This window comes from Oenanthe melanoleuca, chromosome 4 (assembly GCF_029582105.1).
Source record: "Oenanthe melanoleuca isolate GR-GAL-2019-014 chromosome 4, OMel1.0, whole genome shotgun sequence".
NCBI classification, from domain to species: Eukaryota; Metazoa; Chordata; class Aves; order Passeriformes; family Muscicapidae; genus Oenanthe; species Oenanthe melanoleuca.
The window spans coordinates 32,937,040-32,958,952 of NC_079337.1; the positions used below are offsets into that span (position 1 = coordinate 32,937,040).

A 21,913-nucleotide genomic window follows, 5' to 3' on the forward strand; every position below is an offset into this window, starting at 1 on the left:
AGAATCATCACTAAAGTGTGCTGTCACATTAATTAATCCTGTTGGGACCTTGTCATATCACATCACTACCAGCCTTGCAGATGGCTGGGATATCCACCTATGCTCCACTGTGTGATACTGAAGGGCCCTCAGTAATCCAAACTGGGCTACAACAGTTTGGAGATTGTACTGTAAAGAGAAGAACACCTAGGACAGCACAGACTGAATAACAATGTCTATGCCTATGCGTTTTTCCTGCACATTAATTTCTTACAAACAGCAAAAGAAATTGATAAATGGAGTCCTCCATTTGATACAATTATCAGTCTTCACTGATTAGCAACTTCTCTGTTTATGCTATTACCTAAAGAAAGTAACAGAATTCATAAACAGAAAATTATGGACTAGGTAATAGGGCTGCTTGGGAATGATGTTTCTAGTAAATAGAGGATTCAACTCTAAATCAGAGCATTTAAACTCGATGACACTACAGAAAAATCTATTCAGCTGTAACAGTATTTCATGCCTCTTTCCCCAGGAGTAGACCAAAGGTGCCCATAAACTTTTTATTTATCTTGTAAGTGTGCAAGTCTCCTCTCCCCTGATGGTCTCTTGGAAATTATCTTTGCCACTGTATCAATTCACATACTTTAAACTACTTTTCCTGTGCAAGAGTCTTGAGAAAATATCTAGAACTTCTATGGATTTATACAGCAGTAATGTTCAAATTAAAATATATGGGCAAGTTCTTTATGAAGAGTTCCTAGTAATTCATAAAAAAAGTCTCAACTATTTTTTCAGAAAACATTCCCAACTGCCTTTTCTTAATTATTCATATTATCTGATCCTAGAAGAACTCCACATGTGCACACACACAGATTAAACAAAAAGGAAGGATTACTAGGATGAAATCTTATGAATGTTGATTCACAACAGATTATACACAAATGATATATTAGAAATGGATAGTGGTAAATAGGTTCTATTATCAACAATCAAGTTATGCTTTCTCATCAAATTTTTACCAAGACTCATACAGAATGGACTAGTCTTTTGAGAACTCTGAGAAACAGATGGCCCTACTGATAATCAAAATGTAAACTGCAGATACAACTGAAGGAATAACATGTTGGGCAAAGAAAATCAGCAGTGGAAAAGAGACCCAACAGACATGACTGCTTGTGTTTATGATATTCATATTTTATTCCCACCACGTCACAAAAAGGTCAGAAACTACATGAAGAAAAACCATTTTAAAAAGGAAGGACAAAGCAAATGATTGATCTTTGTATGTGGTAATCTGGGGGAATAGGGAGATCTAAGCTTAAGAAAACTCTGCCTGGGCTCAGCACAGGTAGGTAGAAAATTGCTTCATCTACCTTACAAGACTAGATTTACAATGCCTTTTACAATTACCATGTTGCTGCCACTCCAAAGTTCCCCATTATTGGCTGCATTATATTCAAGCAAGTTTTGTCTTTTAAAGTACTACCTTTCTAAAAGAGTACTAAGAACTGTGAGAGGAATAATACAGGGATGAAGGCTTTATTAATTCAACAAGAGTATGCATGTTCATCTAATCTAAAAGAGTTTTCAGTCACTTATTGCATGTATACTTAACTAGGAAATGTCATTATTTTCATTGTTTTCCATTACATGTAATACCTTAGTCTTTTGAATAATTATGTTGTCTCTTCACAGTTAACACTCATATATTCCTGACACTTCAGTTGAAATCAGGCTACCTACCTTCGTCTGATAATAAGTCTAGCACCATATATAGTACCTTATCAAACTAAAATGTCTAGCTCTACACTGAAATTGTTTAATGTAAACAGTGTAATTCCACAAATACAGGGGGTTTTTTTGTTAATTAAATACAACTGCAGATCTAAAACATTTTAAACTTTTCCTTTCACTCTGTACTACCCTGTTTGTTTGAAAAGCTCCAGATGAATGTATTTAACATAACTAGACACTCAGAAAAACATTCCTTGTATCATTCATTAAACTGTACTTGAAATTATGCTCTTCCAACAAACAAGGAAGTCCCATTTTCCTCAGCTTTTTTCAGCCCCTATTGAGAAAAGCACTTAACAGACACTTATTTAAATCAATTTATTGAAATTTAGCCATTCTATTGTGTCCTGTTTCCCACAATGAAGTGTGGGAAAAAAGAACAATCTCAAGTCGAAAATGCAATTTGAGTCCATCTCCTTAGCACACAACAGTCATGACTCAACTAAGTGTATGGTTCAGGTCCTTCATATTCATATTTCTGCTATAAAAATACATGAATTTGTTATATATTTTCTCCTTACATTTAACCAGTCCAGCATGCAAAGAAAATCAGAATGCACAGAAGAAGAGAAATAGAAGAGAGGAAAAAAAACCCACTAACCTCAAACAACTTACACTGTATCAAGCTGCTACCTTCACTTCAGCAGGCAGTTTTGAGTTCTCTAGCTTCATGTAAGAAGTGATGGTGTCAAAATAATGTACAGCAGTAGGATACTATCACAATACTTTTATTCATTTGGTACTTGCACAGTGGGTATTTCCCTAAATATATTTGTACCAGCAGCTTGCAATATTTAAATACGTATACCTTCTAGTTCAAAAAAATCAAATAGTAAGCATTATAATCAAATTATGTGTACATAATGACTTCTCAAGTCCACTTCCACCCTGCTCATATGTTGTTAAGTAATTAAATTGAGTATGATGGATTTATGGTTTACAAGTCAGTCATGAACACTACAAAAACATCTGTAGGATTAACTTCTGAAGTATTTACCTGTGCGTAAGCCTTCGGTGACTAATGCAAACTGCGGTTTGTTGATCCTGTGCAACACAGACTTTATGGCGACTACATTTCATCTTCAAACATGGATCTTTAGCTGGATCTAAAGCTGAAAAGAGTTTTAGAAAGTCGTTAACAGTTATCTAGAATTTGAAATTAAGGCAAGAAACACCACACATAAAACCCACCCCGTATGTGGAGGGGCTTGTACTGTGCTGGACTGAAAGGAACTGAGAAAAAATACAGCTCTTGTATTTCTCTAGGTAAGTAACTACTCCCTGCTATATTCTTTTAACAACTTCCACTCTCTGACTGCAATCCCCAAATAATGGTATTTCCACCTTGAAAGCAGTTTTCCTTAAGTGCTTACTAAGACACACAACTGGGTTCTTCCTAATCAACATTGTGAACAATGTAATCAACAAGTGGTGAACAATAACACTGAATTTACTGAATTTACTGAGAAATTATTACTCAGATGAGATATCAGTAGAAGAAAAAGTAAACTAAAATATGCAGGTGAGTGATTTGTGTGACTCCATCTTTAAACATAAATTCACAGAATCACAGAATATTCTGATTTGCAAGGGACCACAAGTACCATCAAGTCCAACTCTCGGCCCTGCAAAGGACATTCCCAACAACCACACCATGTGCCTGAGAGCACTCATTTGCATATATATTTTCTGAAGGAAAATTTATGTTTCTTCTGTTCTTCACAATCAAAATTAATCTTTTAACCAGATCTCTGTGTGACCAGACAGAGTATATTAACCTAAGCCTGTTAACCATGCATTTACCCAGGAAAACATGAACCAAGCTGATCATTAGTTGCAGTTTTGACACACGATGTTGTAGTGCCAGGTGTGATTAAATATAGTCTGAGTAGTGACTTTTTCAGTTTTTTTTAATAATACATTCAGCTGTGTAAAACAAATACATCATATCATCAAAGCAGAAAAGTGGTGGAAATCACTAATGTAATAATAATTCAATGCAGACTGAAAATAAGTATTTTGTTAGTTGCAGCAAAAGACATATGAAAAGATGTATTCGTCCTCCACACATTTTTACTTCTATAGCAAACTACCATAAAACCACCACAAGTAAACCACAATAAATCTGATTACAACAATTCTATATGAATGGGAAGAAATGACAGCTAAAAAAAAAAAAAAAAGATTGAACGAGGGTTAGAGAGTTGGAGCCAAAATTAAGGAGAGCATATCCTTCTTCAATTTACTTTTGATGCTAGATTCCATTTAAAATCCTTTCTCTGCTTTAAGTCAGGCAGAATGCAATGCCAGCCACAAGTAATCATTTAAGGTACTGGTCTAAGTACCTCTTCCCAGAATGTTCCCTGATGGAGACACTAAGGTAGCAATACTGGAATATGGCTTATCTTCAGACAACTCTTCTGTAAAATAGAATAGGTTAATGAAATTTTAAAAAACCATGAGTAACAGAAATCTGGAATTATATAAGGAAGCTGAGTTTAATACTAAGAAGAAAACAGGTTTACGGAAAAAGGATGAACAGGGGAGACCATGTAACTATCCCCACTAAAATGGTTACTTAATTTCTAAACTTCTTAGGACTCTGAAGGTGTATTTTGACAATTCCATCAAATTTAGCTAGCCACAAAACACAGTTTTAGCAATATGTTACATTTTGGCAAAACATTACAGGCAGAACCCAACTCTACAAGCAAGAGGTAATAATTTCCCACTTTGTCTTTATGACAATATGAAGATGGGTATGAAATGGAAACCAGGCCTCCCAGTATTTACTGATATAAGTAATATAATCTTTCACTATTTGCTGACTCAGTGGTTATCACACCCTGTATGTAACCTTTGATCCCCTCAGGTGAGGTATATACTCACTAAGCAAGGTGAGTAAGCCAGCAGAGCGATAGGTGCCAAAATCACAAGACCATTCTTATATTCAAAAGCACGTTCAGCACTCACAGGCTTGCCACTGACACTAACTCACAGTATCACTCCATGACCTGCTGAATGTGTTCTCTGTCAGCTATGAGCTTTCTGTACAAGTGTTTTTGCCTCACCTTATGTGTGACACGACCTCCCTTTTCCTAGTACCTTTTCATGAAACTTTCTCAGCTACCAAACTAAGTTTTACTGATGCAGAAGTGAGAGGAGGATGTATATCCTTGGAAACATTTTTATTAAACAGCAAGGGAGAGCTCAGATAAATAACAGAGTAAAAAATGCATGTTTTTGGAACACAAAAAAGTGAACTAACTGAAGGACAAATGTCTGCCTGGACTAACAACATGCCAGAGGATAAAACAAGAAAGAACACAGAAAGAAATGTTGCTAGAAACCATGAAAACCACTGTAAGTCTTCATCTTTTTGCTCTTTGAATATCAGATGCTCTAGTCAATCCTACACTATAAAGTACACAACATCCACATCAGATTGCATTAGTGATTTTGCCAGCTTTAAAAGGACTAAAAAAAATTTGATATTTACAAAAGCACAGAAATGGCTTGCCATTCTTGTGAGCCTGTTTTATTTGATACTTGGAACTGACATATGAATAATTTTCATGAGAAAAAAAGGCTGAACCACAAGAAAAACAGTTTTCAAAACCAGAATTTCTGAAATTCTTCATGCTGGGGAAGAAATGTACTCTCCTCACAATGCAGGGACACATCTGACTGTGTATCTGGTCTTATAAGGAGTCATCCTAATATCTTAAAATACTATGAAAATGCATAAATTTATTCCAGGAAAAATGTAATAGATTTTCACTAAGTATGTAACTCATTTATATCAAGAAATACATGGCACTAAGTCTTTACTTCCTCACTCCATCTCATAGCTACCCCTAACAAAACATTCCTGGTATTCCCCCATCTCATTCAGACTTGCATAGATGACATGCATGTTTCTTTCCACTTCTGCCAAAATAAGCAGCTTTGAAAAAGTACAATTATCACACTAAAATCATCACAAGTGTCAAAATTCCCCAGCAGGACCAATGTATTCCTCACAGCTATTGTCTTCAAAATGAAAGAGGTATCAATCCCAGTTTTTATCCAATTAACACTTACTAAAATATCGTATTTATGAAAATTAGAGGCTTTTGCTCCCCATAATAGAAGTGAAAACATCAATTGTACAGCACAATCACACTACTATTGAAAACAGGTAAAGGTTTGCACTACAGAGAGGAGACTAGATGTAAGAAATACATTTATGTAAGCCTTGTCAGAAATCATCTCTTTACTACTGTATCAGCTGACTTCCTACAATGTCACATACAACCAGCTTCTAAAGATGCAGGTCTGACCTTAGCTTTAACAACTTGATAATGTTCAGCTTTATACAGCATCTAATATTCAGAAAAGTGTACTTCCTACAGGTTATTTGCATGCCTACTTTACATTTGTCTATGTATCTGGCTACAATACCATGAATACCATTTCAACAAGCAGAAAAATATCACTGTCACAAAAAGCATATCAAAAATATAAGATGTTTTTTAACATCTACTATTTCTCTAAGAACTTACATTGTAAATGGCAAGTAAGTTGCTCTGCCAAAAAATCATAGAAAACAATTAGAAAATTCTGCTGACTTTTATAGATTACTATGGATTTGTTCTACTCACATGGTAAAGAAGCAATTAATATTCAAAAACTTGATTCAATAACCACAAAAGGATCTATTTATTTATAATTCAAATTTGGTAAAGCAATTAAGAAAAGCTTCCAATCATCCCTTTTGTAAGCTAATTTATAGCTAGCACTCCTGAAAACTGACATCAGTCAGAATGTCATTTTTATAGGAAATATAATAGAAAATAAAGACTAGCAAGCCATAAGACAGGAATATTCTTAATGCTAGCACTGCAGCAGAAACTAGAGTAAATTATCATTGTTCCATAATCTTTTGAGCACATGCTAACATGGTCCTTACTTTCCACTACAAGCAAAATGCAAGGTGAAAAAAGGTTAAGGACAAAGTTTTCAGACTTAAAAGTTTATCTTCTTCCTCCAATGTTCTGATTCACTTCTGATGGGCAAAATAAGAAGCAACTTCATATTTTGATTTAATTTACCAAAACTTCAGGTATGCTTTGTGCATACCATGAGTCATTTAATTCCACTACTTTAAAAGGCAAGTAAACTTCGCCTAAAAAGTTTTCATATTTGACAATGCAGGGAAAAAAACTAAATTATCTGAAAGTTTTAACTAAAATACTAACAACCAGGTCAAATGCCTAGGTTATAACCCAAGGCAGACAGAGCCATAGAAGGGAATGACTCATACTGCCTCCTTTGATATTTCACACAATTCCTGAAGGTACCTAAAGACCATGAATATCTTTACTTCTCTGTTTTGAAAGCTGACAATTTCTCACCTGCTGCAGCAGGACTTCTCAATGACAAGTGTTATGGGTCTAGATAATTGCATAATTCCAGCACCACTGTTTCCAGTAACAGTAGGGAGGACAGTAAGGCAGAGCACATAAACACTCAGTTGATATTGTCAGCTAACATGGAGCCCAGATAAAAATTTAATTAAATTAATAGTGGTAATGGTTGTCTTTTGCCTAAATTGTATAGTGATCAGTATTTAAAATTTGCATGCACACACACAGACACAGTCACAGATGGTTTGTATCCACACTGCTGTGTATTCCTAACAAGAAAAGCTGATGCATCTTACTATGCAACATATCTACTGAAAATAAACATCTTTTAACTTCAACATGAAAATGAAACACTGTGCAGCTAGAAATCTGAAAATAATAAATAAAGAGAGAATAAACAAGAAATAGCCCACCTCAGTAACTTGATGGGAATGTTCTCAAAAAGGAGAATCTCATATTTTTTGTTTCTTTTCCCAGGGACTGTATTTGCATGTAAGATTCACTATACAGCATAAAAAGCAGAATGGGTAACAACAACCAGATGTTCACAAGAGGAATCTTCCTGAACACTAGTTCCATCTGGACACATGAATCTACAACTTCACTAAGAAGGCTAGAAGGAAGCTTTTCTGTAGGTGGCCAAAGAAGTAATTAAAAGTTTAGATTCTAATCCCTGAACATCATTGGTTGTCTAGTCTGGTTTCTATCTTGCGAGCAAGTGCTTCAATAATTAAGATGGCTCTGTGTATGAAGGTAGTTTCTACCCAAGAAATTCTTCTCTCATGAGTGCTCAGAACTCTTCATACCAGTAACTCAAGGACAATTGTGTAAAGCCTCTTTTTCAGTCTTCTGTAAAAAACCACTACTGTTCCTAATGTTCTGTATTACAAAGCTGTCAGCAATGAGTTTCTAACTGCCCTGCAATGGTTGTAGCTATGCTACACAAAAGTTCTGACAAAGAAACGTCTAATGCCAATTTATAACCATCTCACACTGGTTACAACCATCTGATAAAAAGTACTGCATATTTCCATTTTGCTCATGGCTGCAAATAAAGTTTTTCTAAAAAGGACACGAAAATGCCATTATACTGATTCATAACATAGTACCTGGCATTCTAGGTATGGATAAATTAAAATAAGTGCTAAAAAAAATAAAATTTTATCTGCCAGTCTCTATTTTTCCTCTGGAACAAACCTACTAAAGCTTGATCTCTTTTTCAAAATTTCAAATACTTCACTCACTCTTTCTCCATTCCCTTTAAAACAATCATCTTCACTGAGTCACACTTTTTAAGCCATTTGTGCAGTGACTAAATTATAAGAAATTATTCCCCTCACAAATACCTATGATCTCTGCTTCAAAAACATTCCTGTTATTTTGGGTTTTGTCATTTGGGTACTTCTTGTAAGTTTACAAGAGAATAGATTCCACATAGCTCAAAAACAGATGTAAATGAGTAATTCCACATAGACATTGCCTCTTATCATTATCTGTGACAATTCAGAAAAGATCCTGTTTATTTAAATTGCTGAAAAACATAGTTATTTTGGGCTCAGACTGATGGAAGTGACAACAAAATTAAGAAATTACATTGACTTTCTTCTATATATAAGGAACTCTCAAATACTGAGCAAAGATATCCAAACCCACTAAGACAAGGAGAAATTCAAATGCACACTTTCCTGGCATACTTTTTTAGGTTTTCGACAGCTTTAGTAAAGCACTTTTTAGAAAAAAAATTGCATCAAAATGTTCACTTCCTTGATTTGGCAGAAAATAAATAACTCCTTAACACTATTTGAAGATTCACAATAGGGATATATCACTAGCAAACATTTAAGCATTACATATATTATTCTTTCCTAAATACACTAAATCATAATTTAGAGACAATGCTGGCTGTGTTGGAACTGACTTCTGGGTTCTTCAAATTGGGCAACGAGGGCAAAAGAAAACTGCGCTGACCTGTAAGACCAGAAATGCATCTTCCTGAAAATTCTCCCACCTGTTGTCTCACTTGGCAAGATGATTGTTCTTGCAAAACAACATGCTATATAAGATACAGTGCTGGTGAAGCCGCATCTCAAATCCTGTGTTTAGTTTTGGGCCCCCCTCTTCATTGAGGTGCTGAAGCATGTCCAGAGAAGGGCAAAAGAGTCAGGGAAGGATCTGGATCACGGATCTGATGAGGAACATCTGAAGAAGCTGGGGTTGTTTAGCCTGGAGAAAAGGAAGCTCAGAGGAGACCTTATCACACTTTACAACTCCCTAAAAGGAGATTTTATTGAGGTGGAAGCTGGTCTTTTCTCCCAGCTAACAAGTTATAGGACAAATAGGAAATGGCCTCAAGTTGCATCAGGGAAGTTTAGATTGGATAGCAGGGAATTTTTTTCCCCTGAAAGGGGTGCCAAGCATTGGAAGAGGCTGCCCAGGGAAGCATTTGAGCCACTGTCCCTGCAGGTAGTTAAAAGATGTGTAGATGTGGCACTCAGCAACATGGTTAAGTTGTGGGCTTGGAAGTGATGGGTTAAAGGTTAGACTCCATGATCTTAGAGGCCTTTTCCAACTGATTCTATTTTTGTCTCTTGGAGAACTCTAATTTCTGTATTTCATTATGTATTCTTAAGTTACATAGGGAATTTTAATCATAATTTCATTTTACTGTAATCAACTTTAGCATTTAAATGTTTTAAACTAACTAAACCAGAATCCAGAAGACTGCGTGTATGAAGTATCTAATACAATAGAAAAACAAATAAATCTGCATTTTGAAGAAGCCTGGAATAACAAAAATGACCTGGAAATGTACTTGCAATAACCTCCACATAGAATAAATTCTCTAAAGAGTACATCTTAACATGCTTTATATTTTCATTTTAAAGATTAACAGGTTTTTAAACAGGAAGTTAAACAGGTCAAAAAGGCAATTTCTAATATTTCAGGTTTCATTCTTCTATTCAAGTAAAACTATGTACAGTTCTTCTTCTATACAGTTGTTTTGGTTTGAAAGATAGGTGTTTGTTAAGGAAGGTAGGATCTTTTTTTGAAATGTAAACCCCCTCTCTCTAAATTATTATAGATTTGGATACAATTTTAGCTTCTTTATGCCTGGATAAGATCTCCTGAGCTCCCCTGAATGAGAAGGAACAAAGCATGGAGTCCACAGAAGTCAGCGGAATGAAGATAAAGTTCCTGATGGGAAGAGATTGAAAAGATGCAACTGATAAGTAGCTGAAAACCTTTTTTTGGGGGACTGTGAGGGGATTGTGACTTCACTAAAATTCCTTTAAACTGTGAAATATACTTGGGGAGGTTTGGGGTGCTTGAAAAGAAGACTTTTTGCTTCAGGGAAATGGAGCTCTCTCTCTGTTCTGGGACTGGAATATGAACAGAGACATTTGATAGAGAAGGAGATGAAGAGAATTTTGTTTTTCAGCAGTCTGCTTTTAAAAGTGGTACCCCATGTGTGCATCATAACCCATAGCACGGCTCTGGAAGGACTCTGGGAATGGGAGGAAAATTCATGGTTCTGTAGGTCCCAGGCAGATGCAGACTGGAAAGGTGAAGACACCCCCTAAGCCATAACTAAAATAGGGACTTTTCTCTCTTGAGTGAACTGAAATGATTATTTGGGTGGATAACTGACTGAAGTGTTCTCTGTATGTTGTTGGTAAGAAATGTGGAATGAAGGGAGGAGGGAATAATCTAGGAATCTTATTCTGAATTTTTTTTTTTTTTTTTTTGTGTTATTAATAAATTTCTTCTTGTACCTTTTTAAGTTTGAGCCTGCCTTGTCTCTACTCCTGGGTCCCGCCTCTAAAAGAAATTAAATGTATTAAGGTTGCCAAACCCAAGTCACCCCATGACACTAGGGTTAAAAATACAGTAACACAAAAAAAAGTACTGAGAGTCAGAATACAACCTGACACCCCGTCAGTCAGGGTGTTGGTAGCACGCTGCCAGCTCAAGAAGCTCTGGTGCTGTACCTCTGGCCAGTCACCACCACCCTGCAATGCATTTCCATTTTTCTGACATAACTATTTGGGGGTCTGAACAGCCACCTGAATCTAGGATTGGCCATGTTAAAAACCTAACAGAAAAAACCACTTCATACTTTATCTTACAATAATCCTCGATATAGTGACTCTAGACCTAACATCAGGGCATCAAGCAAAGATGTCACGACAGCAGGAATAAGGGCTTAGACTGCTACTGAAGGCAATCAAAATCTCATTATGGGCTCAGTGTGGCCTTCAATAAAAATCCTTTCTACAGCCTCTTTTAAAAATAGGTATAAAATTTAGAATCCATTTGATGATCTCACAGAAATAAATACTGAAACAATTTGCAAGCTGTAACTAGAGATGCAGATGTGTATTATCCAGTGAACCTGAGTTAGGAGCCAAGTCTGAATTGTACAGGACAAGGCACTTTCGTGATGTTACCACAATAGATAGACTTATAAAAGAGAAATAAAAAAAAGAATAATTTAAACACAACATCAAATAATTAAGAAAAAGCCATGAAAATATTCTTCAGAAAATCTACAAGAGATCTTTCTAGGCATAGGCTAGCTGAAAAGTAGTGAAAATCTGTTTAACATAGGATTTAGCGTACTTCATTAAAGAGCAAGATTCCTAAACATATCTAAATACCTGAAACTGGAAACTGTTGACCAGATTAAATATAGCTTAGTCTTAATAGTAAATAAGCATGAAATATTTTAAATATTTCAGTTCTGCTCTTTTTGAAATTCATAGTGTCCTACAAAGACACCATTATTTCTTTATCTGAGACAACATTTCAAAGTGCTATGTGATACATTTTATTTGCAAATCACTGCAACTTATCTTGAAAGTGATGGATATATATTTCTAGTTTAAAAATATCAACAGTTCTACTATAAAAACTAGATCATGAGAGCACATACCAAATGTAGCGAAGTTAATTCTACATGACTGGTTTCAGTCTTCAACTAATGGATCTTCATTAAACTCCGTTATGACTTCCCAGGGCTTGTAAATGATTGGATCAAATTATTTTATCAAATATGACTAAATTATTTCAGTTCACAGTACAGAAATGTATTTGAAAATTATAGATATGTGTTTGCATATATTTGGATATCCTTAGTTACCCAAATTGTTACAGAACTAGGTAGATGAAACACACAGAGCTAAAAGGCAAACATTAAACTAATAAGTGAAATAGTTTCAAAACCTGGTTTTGTTGTACAACATTATCTACAAAATTCCTGCTGTAAATAGACATCTAATATAACCTGATACTACAAAAGCCAAAAATAATTCAGTAGAATGGTCTACAAGAAATGTTATAAAAACATCTACAAACCAACTATACCTTCAGGGTGTTCAACCTCCACAAAAATGTCATGCTGCATTTTTTCAATTACATGAATATACTCCACTTTTCCTCCAAGGTATTTCTATTGAGCAAAGGAAAACATCCTTTCCACTTCACAAAATTACACCAGTGTCTTTGTGTAGGCAATTTCATTCAATACTTACACCCCCCAAGCTCTGCTACCTCTGTAGTCTAAAAATAAAATGTACCAGAAGTATTCTGTATATTTTCACCTGATGTAAAACTGGTATATGATGAAAACGTGTCAGAAAATATTGTGTGTGTATGGGGAGGTTAATTTGAATAAGTATTGATAAAACGTTGACAAAACTACTAAAGTAGTCAATTTTGAACAGTCCTAGACACAAAATATTCTACTTGCTTATTTGTAAAACCAATGAAAGAATAAAATCTGCCTTTTAGCAGTAACTAAATATGATAATAGAACACTCAGATTTGTTCCAACAGTAATACCTGCCCCACATAATTGTTTATTAACAAGTTACACTGTGATACTTATAGAAATAGAAAAACATTTACACATTTTCACAGTAAGGACTACCCTCTTAGTATGCTTGGACATATATATTTCCATATAGAAACTCGTAGTAATATAAATAGAATTCCACAGATGTGTCTATGTGAGCAATTCTGACATACTTTAACAAATTAAGATAAAAAGGCCTGCCAAAACGTGGAAGCATTGAAGCAAGAATTTAAACACTATTGACAGAATTATGAAATAATTAAGGTTGGAAGGAATCTTAAATATCATCTAGCTCCAATGCCCCTGTTCATGCTGGCAGTGAACCTTCCACTAGTTATTCAGAGCCCCATCCAACCTAGTCTTCAACACCTCCAGGAATGGGAAGTTCACAGTCTCTCTGGGTGACTTGTTCCAGTGCCTCATCCCATCTTATAGTAAGGACTTTATTCCTAATATCTAATTTAAACTTAGCTTCCTCCACTTAAGGCTATTGCCTCTTTTCCTATCCCATGTCCTTGTAAAAAGTCCCTTCCCTCCAGCTTTCATGCAAACCCCTTCAGGGACTGGAAGGCTTAAACTGAAGACACTCGATGGTTTTATAATATGCCCAATCACCAATTCCTTGAATCAAAGATTTTTCTAATATTAACATAAAATAATATCCCTCACAAGTTAGTATCCATTATGGAGAAAGTTCCTGAAATTGAATAAACACTATATTTGCAACATATTTTTATCTTGGTCTCTTGTTTACAAGCCCCTGCACCTTTTCTTCATTGCATTTACGGTACTGGTACTATTAGAAAAGACAAAGTCCCTGAAGCATTTCTCAGACCAATTAAAAAAAGTATTAAGACTCTCAGCACTTTTAAAATGGCAGCAATACACTTGGAAACAACATACATGAGGGGGATTATATTGACAGTAAATATTTTGCTTCAAGCCTGGGGAGGGAATGTGTAATGGGAATATTTGCTGCATTTGCTCATAGTATTCTCAGCCTAAAACTGTTGTACTGCAGCATTCCCAAAGCTCCAGCTGTATTTTGCCTCAAGATAGATCACTTGAACATGACAGACTCCCAAAATTGGTTTTCTAGATCATTTTTTATCCAATGGATATAAAGAGACATTCAAAATCTTAATCTTTTTTCTTAACCACAAAAGACAAGTATTGGATTGCATGCCTGTTTTTCATCAGATGTCCTACTGAAGAGACATGAGTTCCTAACTTAAATACACAAACAAAACAAAATCTTCCAAACCTCATGTTTTTCCAAGGGAAACATTAAGCTACTTTGTAGGTTTCTAACGCTCACATCTCTTTGCAAAATCAATAAATGTTTGAAAATATCACAGACATAAAACGATGATTAGGCTGAATTTCTGGTCCTCTTTAAATTAATTATTTGAAGACAGAGAAAATCACACAAATTAACAAAATTCCGTTAGTACTCTAGAACAGGAGTACAAATGTAATTACTTAAATTTTATCCCACACAAGTACCTAGGAATGAAATCTTACCTTGATCAAATGGTTTACCCGGACTCCACGTACGAAAATAATCATCCTAGAGGGGGAGAAAAAAATCTAAATTAGTAAAACATAAGGAATCCATTAAAATCTCACAGTATCATAAAAGACAGAAGAAGCATACCAACCTCTACTTCCTAGAAAAGGCAAGCAGCAAAATAAAAAAAGGAGAGAAAAAGATTACAGTTATCATAATGGGATAAATTACTCATACAGAATAAAACAGTGTAATTCAGAGGCCATTTGCATCAGTCAAAGTAAAATGCTATTAAAAAAATGTTACTTACTAGCATTTGAAATAGAAAATGTCTTACAGTACTCACATAGGTTATGTTTCTAACATTGTTTTTAAATGTTACGATAGTTTTTCTGCACTTTAACTTCAAAGATACTGAAAAACTTAATTATATTTTCAATGTATGATTTCTCAAAAAATGAGAAATTTGGTAATAAATTACAAATTCATAGCCAATACAATAGATTGATCTGCACATCTCAAATAAAAGGTGTCACAGAAAAATGGTTGGAATTATTTTTTTATTATGTCTTAATCCAACTATTCTCCAGAACAAAATATTTAAAAGACTACCAAACATTTTAAAGTCTGCATAAATTAAATTTAACAAAACGCAGTGGGTGTACTGTCAAATCCAGCAGTTCCATCCCACTTGCTAAAAGATCACCATAAAAAACCATCCATTTATACAAATTTTAACTACTGAGAATATGTAAATCTCATACAGTTGTCAAAGCCACACAGTCAGAAGTTAAAAATGATCAAGCATCAAATACCTCTTTTCAAGGACAGAACATTCATTGGGTTTTTACCCCGAAAGAAAAAAAAAAAAAAAAAAAGTGTTTGCAGCCTAAAATGTATTTGACTGATGATGTTCTATTAGTAAAAAAGTGGTTACAAAAACTCATGCTTTGAAAGAGAAAGAAAGAAATTAGCAGAATCTGGAAGTGGAAAATAGAACTGTATTTCTGCACAAATACTTACCCATTTCTTTACTCTAGTGCTGCACAGATCAACAATCTACAAATTAGTATATGTGATTTGCCTTGTTCATTACTATATTTTTAAAGTAATAAAATACACACAGGCTTGTCATTTTTTTTAATCATACAAGAAGCAAACAGAAATTACAATAATGATAATATTTTTCAAATACTCATCCTAATAGTCACTATGATTTTATTCCTACAGTGGTGTTCTGAACAAGTTTGAACCAGCTGTAAGGCAATGCTGTTCCAGGAGTCACACCACAGTGGCAAAACTTATCATTCTTGAAGAAAAAAAAATTGTATTGGTAGATTGTCTTTCCATGTCTACTAAATCAACCATGATTGTTGTTATTAAAATTGTGAAAAAACAAAATATTTAGAACATAAAGCTATTCAAATAAAAGAGAAGTCATCCTGAATGTGACAAATATGCCCTCAAAGGCAAAGCATCCTGCATTCTGCTTAAGGAAGAATGTACAAGTGAGGCTTGTATAAATTACATGTTCTCAAGTTGGCCTCAAACCATCCAGAAGATAAATCAATTCTTGTTCATCTCTATACTGCAGACAACTTCACAGATCCAAATTATAATATCCCTCAGGCATTGCTAGAAGTCTTGCTGACTTACTTCTGTCTACAAAGCAACTCTGTACCTTTCTTGTTACTCTTCTGTGAATCTCTTCCAAGTCTGTTTTCTTGGCAACTAGAATTGTGCAGAGCATTCAAGATGAAGCAGCATTATGGATCCATACACAACACGATGCTATTTTGTTCTGTACTCTTCTCCCCAACATGCCTACCCCTCTACTGTCTTTGTAGGTTGTGTCTGTGGTTTGATTCTTTTTAATTGTATGATTTGAATGGTTTGCGTGGAATTTTCTATCTTAAATCCAAAATATAAATACCCATAAACCACGTATATCTATGCTGATTTTCCTAAATTTTTTTTTTTTTTTTTTTTGCTACTTTAATAAAATTCACTATTGGATATGTTAACCAAAATCCCTAAGTGCCTCTACAAACAAAAAAACTTCTTAATCAATTGTCAGATTAAGTAAAGAAATTGCTTCAATAAATTGTAGCTTCACAATTTTACAAATATTCCTGAAGCTGTTTAATCTTCTGCATAAGAACCCGGCTTCCTCTTTCAGATCTTTCCTGATCTACAGTCAGTAAGCCTGATTATAATAATGTTCAATATCCTCTGCAGAATGTAATCAAGATCATTACATAATGTACAGAGCTTCATTTTCATAATTTAATATAAAAACAGATTAAAGGAATACACAGCTTACAGTGAAGGCTGGGTAGCATCACACCATCTCTAGGTAAAGTATCTTTTTACAATCTATAAATGCAAAAGTCAGTGTCTCAGGATCTCAGGACAGAGCCTAAGTCTTCTGAATTTCTTTAGGGGTTTCCTTGCCTTTGTCCTGAGCATGCTAAAGGACAAGTTGTAAAAGTACACTGAAAAAAAGTCACAGATTTGTAACAGCAACCATCCCACTTTTTCAACATCTTCCAGCTAAAGGTATTCATACATTTTAAACAGAAAATTCATCTTTACTGCTCTACTTGAAACGATGTGAAATGTCAGGATTTCTTTCAAGTGTCTCTTTGAAAGACACAAAGCACTTCTAATAGCCACGGATGATGGATTTCAATGAGCCTAATGTCCATGTCTTAAAATTATTCGGGGTCATAGTGATGAAGTGTTTATAAGAACTTAAGTTCATGCTACAATTATAAACATGTTTTAAGACTAATTTTTTTTCCTGAAAAGGTCTTGCTATTAAAAAGATCTATGTCATCTGAAAATCTGACAACCCCACAAAAAGAACCAAAACAGCAGCTAAGTCAGAAAACATATTAAAAAATAAGGGGAAAAAAACCTCTGCCTTGAACGTTTTTATTGCTTTTTTTGGACTTCGATATTCTTCTATATGTATTCTTTCATTCTTAAAAAGGATTTATAACATAAGTTTTAAAAAATCGCATTTAAGTATGATAAGACAAATAAGCTCAATGAAAAAAAACTTAACTCATACATGGCAATTTAGTTATGCAGTAGAGGTTTTCATCTTTCAATAAACACAGTACCTACAATCCTATTCCTTTTCTTTCCTCTGTAGTGCCTTGGTTACATTATTTAACTGATCTCTCTTCTACAACGTTTTCTGTAGATGCTGCCATCACTTGAACAGAAATCTATATTCCATTCCTTGCTTAATGAGTGACTCAGAGAACAGCAAGTGTCCATGGGCAAGCAAGGAAGTTTTCTCAAATATTTTTCAGAACAAAGCTGACCTGAAAAACCGTATAAAGAAAACTCAGTCCCTGTTTTGTATTCAACATTTTAGCTCTACTATGGCCTATAAAATAAAAGCTGATACATTAAAATAAAAGCTGATTTGTAACAGAGAATCCACTAAAATTGAAGCTGTTTTCTGAACTTATAATTATCTTTATATTTTACCAAAGTACACTTTCACTGTTGCAGCGCAGGGTTATTGTTATTTATGTGACTTACAAACTACCTATTTTAGAAGAAGTCTAATAGGTAACTGCACAATATCAGGCTTCATTTATAATAACTTTTCAATAAACAATACTTCTAACAGTTACCAAAGCAGAAAATACAATATTTCCTGAACACTGTTCAACAGCAAACTTAATTCTGCCTATATAAAATTCCACTCAGATTTTATATGACTTACCATAATGCAAAAAAATACATTTGCATGTATTTGTATACATACAAAATCCCTCCCTATTCCTACAGAGGAGTTGGTTTATTCTTAACAAAGTTACAACCTTCAATATGTAGAGAGACATGGAATTGCATTTGACAATTTTAGAAGCAAAAGTTTTTCTGGCTGCACATGCTCCTTAAAACCTACAGTCTTAGACTCAGTTTTTTTACTCACTGCCATTAGCTGTTTTCCTATTGAGTATTTCACTCTTTGTAATTTCAAGGAGTTCTTAACGGGCTTTCCATTCCAATTCTTCTATTTTCATCTCAAGTACACACATCTGCTTCTCATCCAACACGAAAGCTCTTTACCTCTTTTAGGCTAGGTCTTTGCTGTTTGGTAGCTATGCTATTTTCAGACTTCAATAAGCCAACTCAGTTCAGCCAACTGTCCCACATCACAGCTCTCCTTTTGCCTCAAGCTCACTTCTGCAGCAAAGAAGCTCAGCAAGTATCTCCTCTTCACATCTTTGGACCAGTCCAATAGCAAGCAGAGGATTTGACTCATCTGCCCCAAACCTCCCCAGTGACTCTGTAATAGATATTTGCATCCTAAGTCTCCCTGAAATAGCTGGGGTAGGGTTGTCATCTGATATCTCTGCACCACTCTCTTTCCACTGCTGGAAAAAGAAAGCACAAAATGTGTGCAGGAATCTTTTTCTGCTCCAGGACCTTCAGTCTAATGTCAGTGAGATTGTCATTATCCTATGAAGCATTAAATTGCTGGTCACATGGAGAACTGTTACAAGAATAAAAGGATGAGACAACAACAAAGATGCCATCATATGGGAAATCCACCAATCTTAAATAGTGTCATTTCCTTGAATAAATGAGGGCCACAGACAGCATACACAGAATAAGAAACACACATTTAATGAGAGGACTACCCCAAAACATAAACCATAACTGAGGAACTATAAGTTGCACCAGGAAAACACATTATGGCTATGTACTGGAAAATTCCTCAACCTGAAACCTGAGCCAGTCTGGAATTCTCATCCAGGATGCAGACAAGCTGTTCAGCAGCATGTGGATATTCACTTGCCTATCAGATGGTTTTCATCTCCACTGATGTGCACAGGCATCTGATCTATCATAAGCCACATGAGAACTCTTCTGTACAAATGTGGAGTGTTAGCTCAGCCCGTTAAATGAAGGATCGTGCACACATGAGAATAAGGCAGATACCACACTCCCCTGTTTACTATCACAGCATCTCACGTATCTCAGAACATCTGTGAAAGCAAGAAGCCAGGATGGACCATGTGCTCCTTAGCACATTTTTTACTAATTGTCCCAGATGCATTGGATAGGTTGATTGATCTGTCAGACCTTATGTGATGTCACATAGCTACAGGTCTGCAGTAGAACTAGGAACAGAACTAGTCTCAGGAAGGCAGAGACTGTTGTATCTAGCACATTTTTTGGCTTAATACTCTCTACTCAACAGGATCTCCCTTTTCTCATCAGCTGAAATACCTGTGATGCTTCCCATAAAGCCACATTTAAGAACTGCACAGAGCAGGAATACTTCTTCAGTGAATCAGTTTAAAAAAAAATAAATCACATTTATTACAGGTAGAAAATTAGAAAAAAAGTTCAGAAGATATTTACAGGCTAGCAAAATGGTCACTTCTGCCAGCTTTTACTCCAGATTAGGAACATAATTAGTTTAGCCAAAACCACCAGGCGTTCAGTGCACAAAGTACTCAGATACAGATAAAGGTAGTGGCTCTTTGCATCAATACTTCTGAGAATCAAGAAGTCAAGGTAATAATCAGTTTAGTAACTCAAAGAATCAAGATGAGAAAAACTCAAAAATAATGAACCACCCCAGAGGTAAAAAAGCATTGTTCCTCTGGCAGAGAAAGACCTAAACACCTGTAGGCAAGATAGAGGCTTGCTGCAAAAGTCCTTTCCTGCTTGTCTGGCAGCCAGCCTCCACAAGTGGGGTGCATGACTGACAGGTGAAAGGACACATCCTGGTTTGATGCTCAGTGCCAGCCTCCAGGGCAGCTGATGTCAGCTTCCTCCAGGGCTCCAGCTCCTGGGCTGTGGCGCCCCTGGGGCCTGTATTCATGGGACTGGCAAAGCACAATCAGAATCAATAGCTGCTTCCAGTGACTCTGGCACTCAGCTCCCCACATTAATGTTTGTCCTGCTCCCTTCCTTTGCCTCCTGTTTCTAGTACCATTGATGACACTGGGCTAGGAGCCACCACTTTTCAGCCCTCTCTGTTGCACAGCACCCATTCAGTAAGATTTCTGTGGATGCTGTCTATTTGGTACCAGAAGTGTTACTAACAGCAAGTTTGAATAGTCCAGTATTTGAAATCACTTGCCAAGAAATACCAAATGCTCACTAAAGTATATATTCAGAAATACAGAGAAAATACTGAAAAACATTTTGAAAAGGAAGGAATTAATATCAAAGTATAAACACAATAACCTTCCAAATCCCAGTAAAATTTAAAACATTGTTTCTTTAAAAGTGCATCTCATATTTCTCATAATGAATGAAAGAAATAATGAACCATCTTTTCACTACACATATAAAAAGTTCTGGTGATGCTCATCCTATTATGCTTTCAAGATTCAGTTTGTGAATGCAGCAATAAAAACGTGCATTATATTCAGGACAGAAGTCCTGTAAGACGCAAAGGACACACAGAGGGCACAAGGACAGTAACACTAGGTTTTAAAGGTCTACTAAATGTCTAGGAAAGGATTTGAAAAGGCTTTTTCTCTTATGCAGTTTTTGGAAAACATTTTTTTAACTATATCTGACCACACCAAGAGGGGGAAAAAATGTTACTCATCAATTTTCATTCAGGAAGGTGAAAATTTATGTCTTTTCAGCATGTCAGGGATAAAAACTTAAAAAACAATAACTTACAAAATAACTTACTGATATATAATATATAAATATAATAACTTAAGAACAAATATAACTTACAAAACAGATATTATACTTACATAATACTTATACAGATAGTATACTATACTTTTGTTGACATTGCTTTTGTTTGTTTGTTTCATTTTTCAGCCTACAGAAAATTAATTAAAAAGATAATAATGAGACATACCATATCAGTTGCATGGACAGAATTTTGGTATGTTTCTTCCAGTAGAGGAGAGAAAAAAAAAAATCTCTCAGCCGAGCTAAGGCTCAGAACAATGTTCTACTCTACCTCTCATTGCCATGGAGACAAAGAACACTCTAGTGAGAATACAGTCCAAAACGGAAGAAATTAAGGAATACAAAGTATTGTGAGAGAGGAATTACAGTGTTCTTGTCATTCCAAAGCAAACAAGAACAGATGTGTCAACAAAAAATGGGATGGAAGGAAAACCACACATATACAACATGTTTGCAACTTAATAGAAGTAGTTAAAATTACTGGTCTCAGTTCAAAAGAGTGCTACACAGATATTAGGAAAATAATTGGTATTTAAAATCAAGGAATTTAAATATGATGTCACGTAAGAAAAAAATAAGAAAAAAAGATTGGTTAGCTAAAAAGAAATTACCACACTTCTTGCCAGCATTAGAAAATTAAAAATATAGCAAATTGAAGAACAA

General features: G+C 35.1%; 1 protein-coding gene across 2 annotated transcripts in view; it reads right to left on the reverse strand.

Annotated features, from left to right (window-relative positions):
- SPOCK3 (SPARC (osteonectin), cwcv and kazal like domains proteoglycan 3) overlaps nucleotides 1-21,913 on the reverse strand; it is a 168,617-nt gene that overhangs the window by 94,482 nt on the left and 52,222 nt on the right. Inside the window, exons 3-4 of one of the 2 annotated variants that reach the window (XM_056490546.1) lie at nucleotides 14,566-14,611; nucleotides 2,777-2,891 (exon numbers count right to left, since the gene is read on the reverse strand). The exons of the other annotated variant lie outside the window; for it this stretch is intronic. Coding sequence (XP_056346521.1) covers nucleotides 2,777-2,891; nucleotides 14,566-14,611 — 161 coding nt within the window. The remainder of the gene's footprint in view (nucleotides 1-2,776; nucleotides 2,892-14,565; nucleotides 14,612-21,913) is intronic. 2 annotated transcript variants of the gene reach the window in all.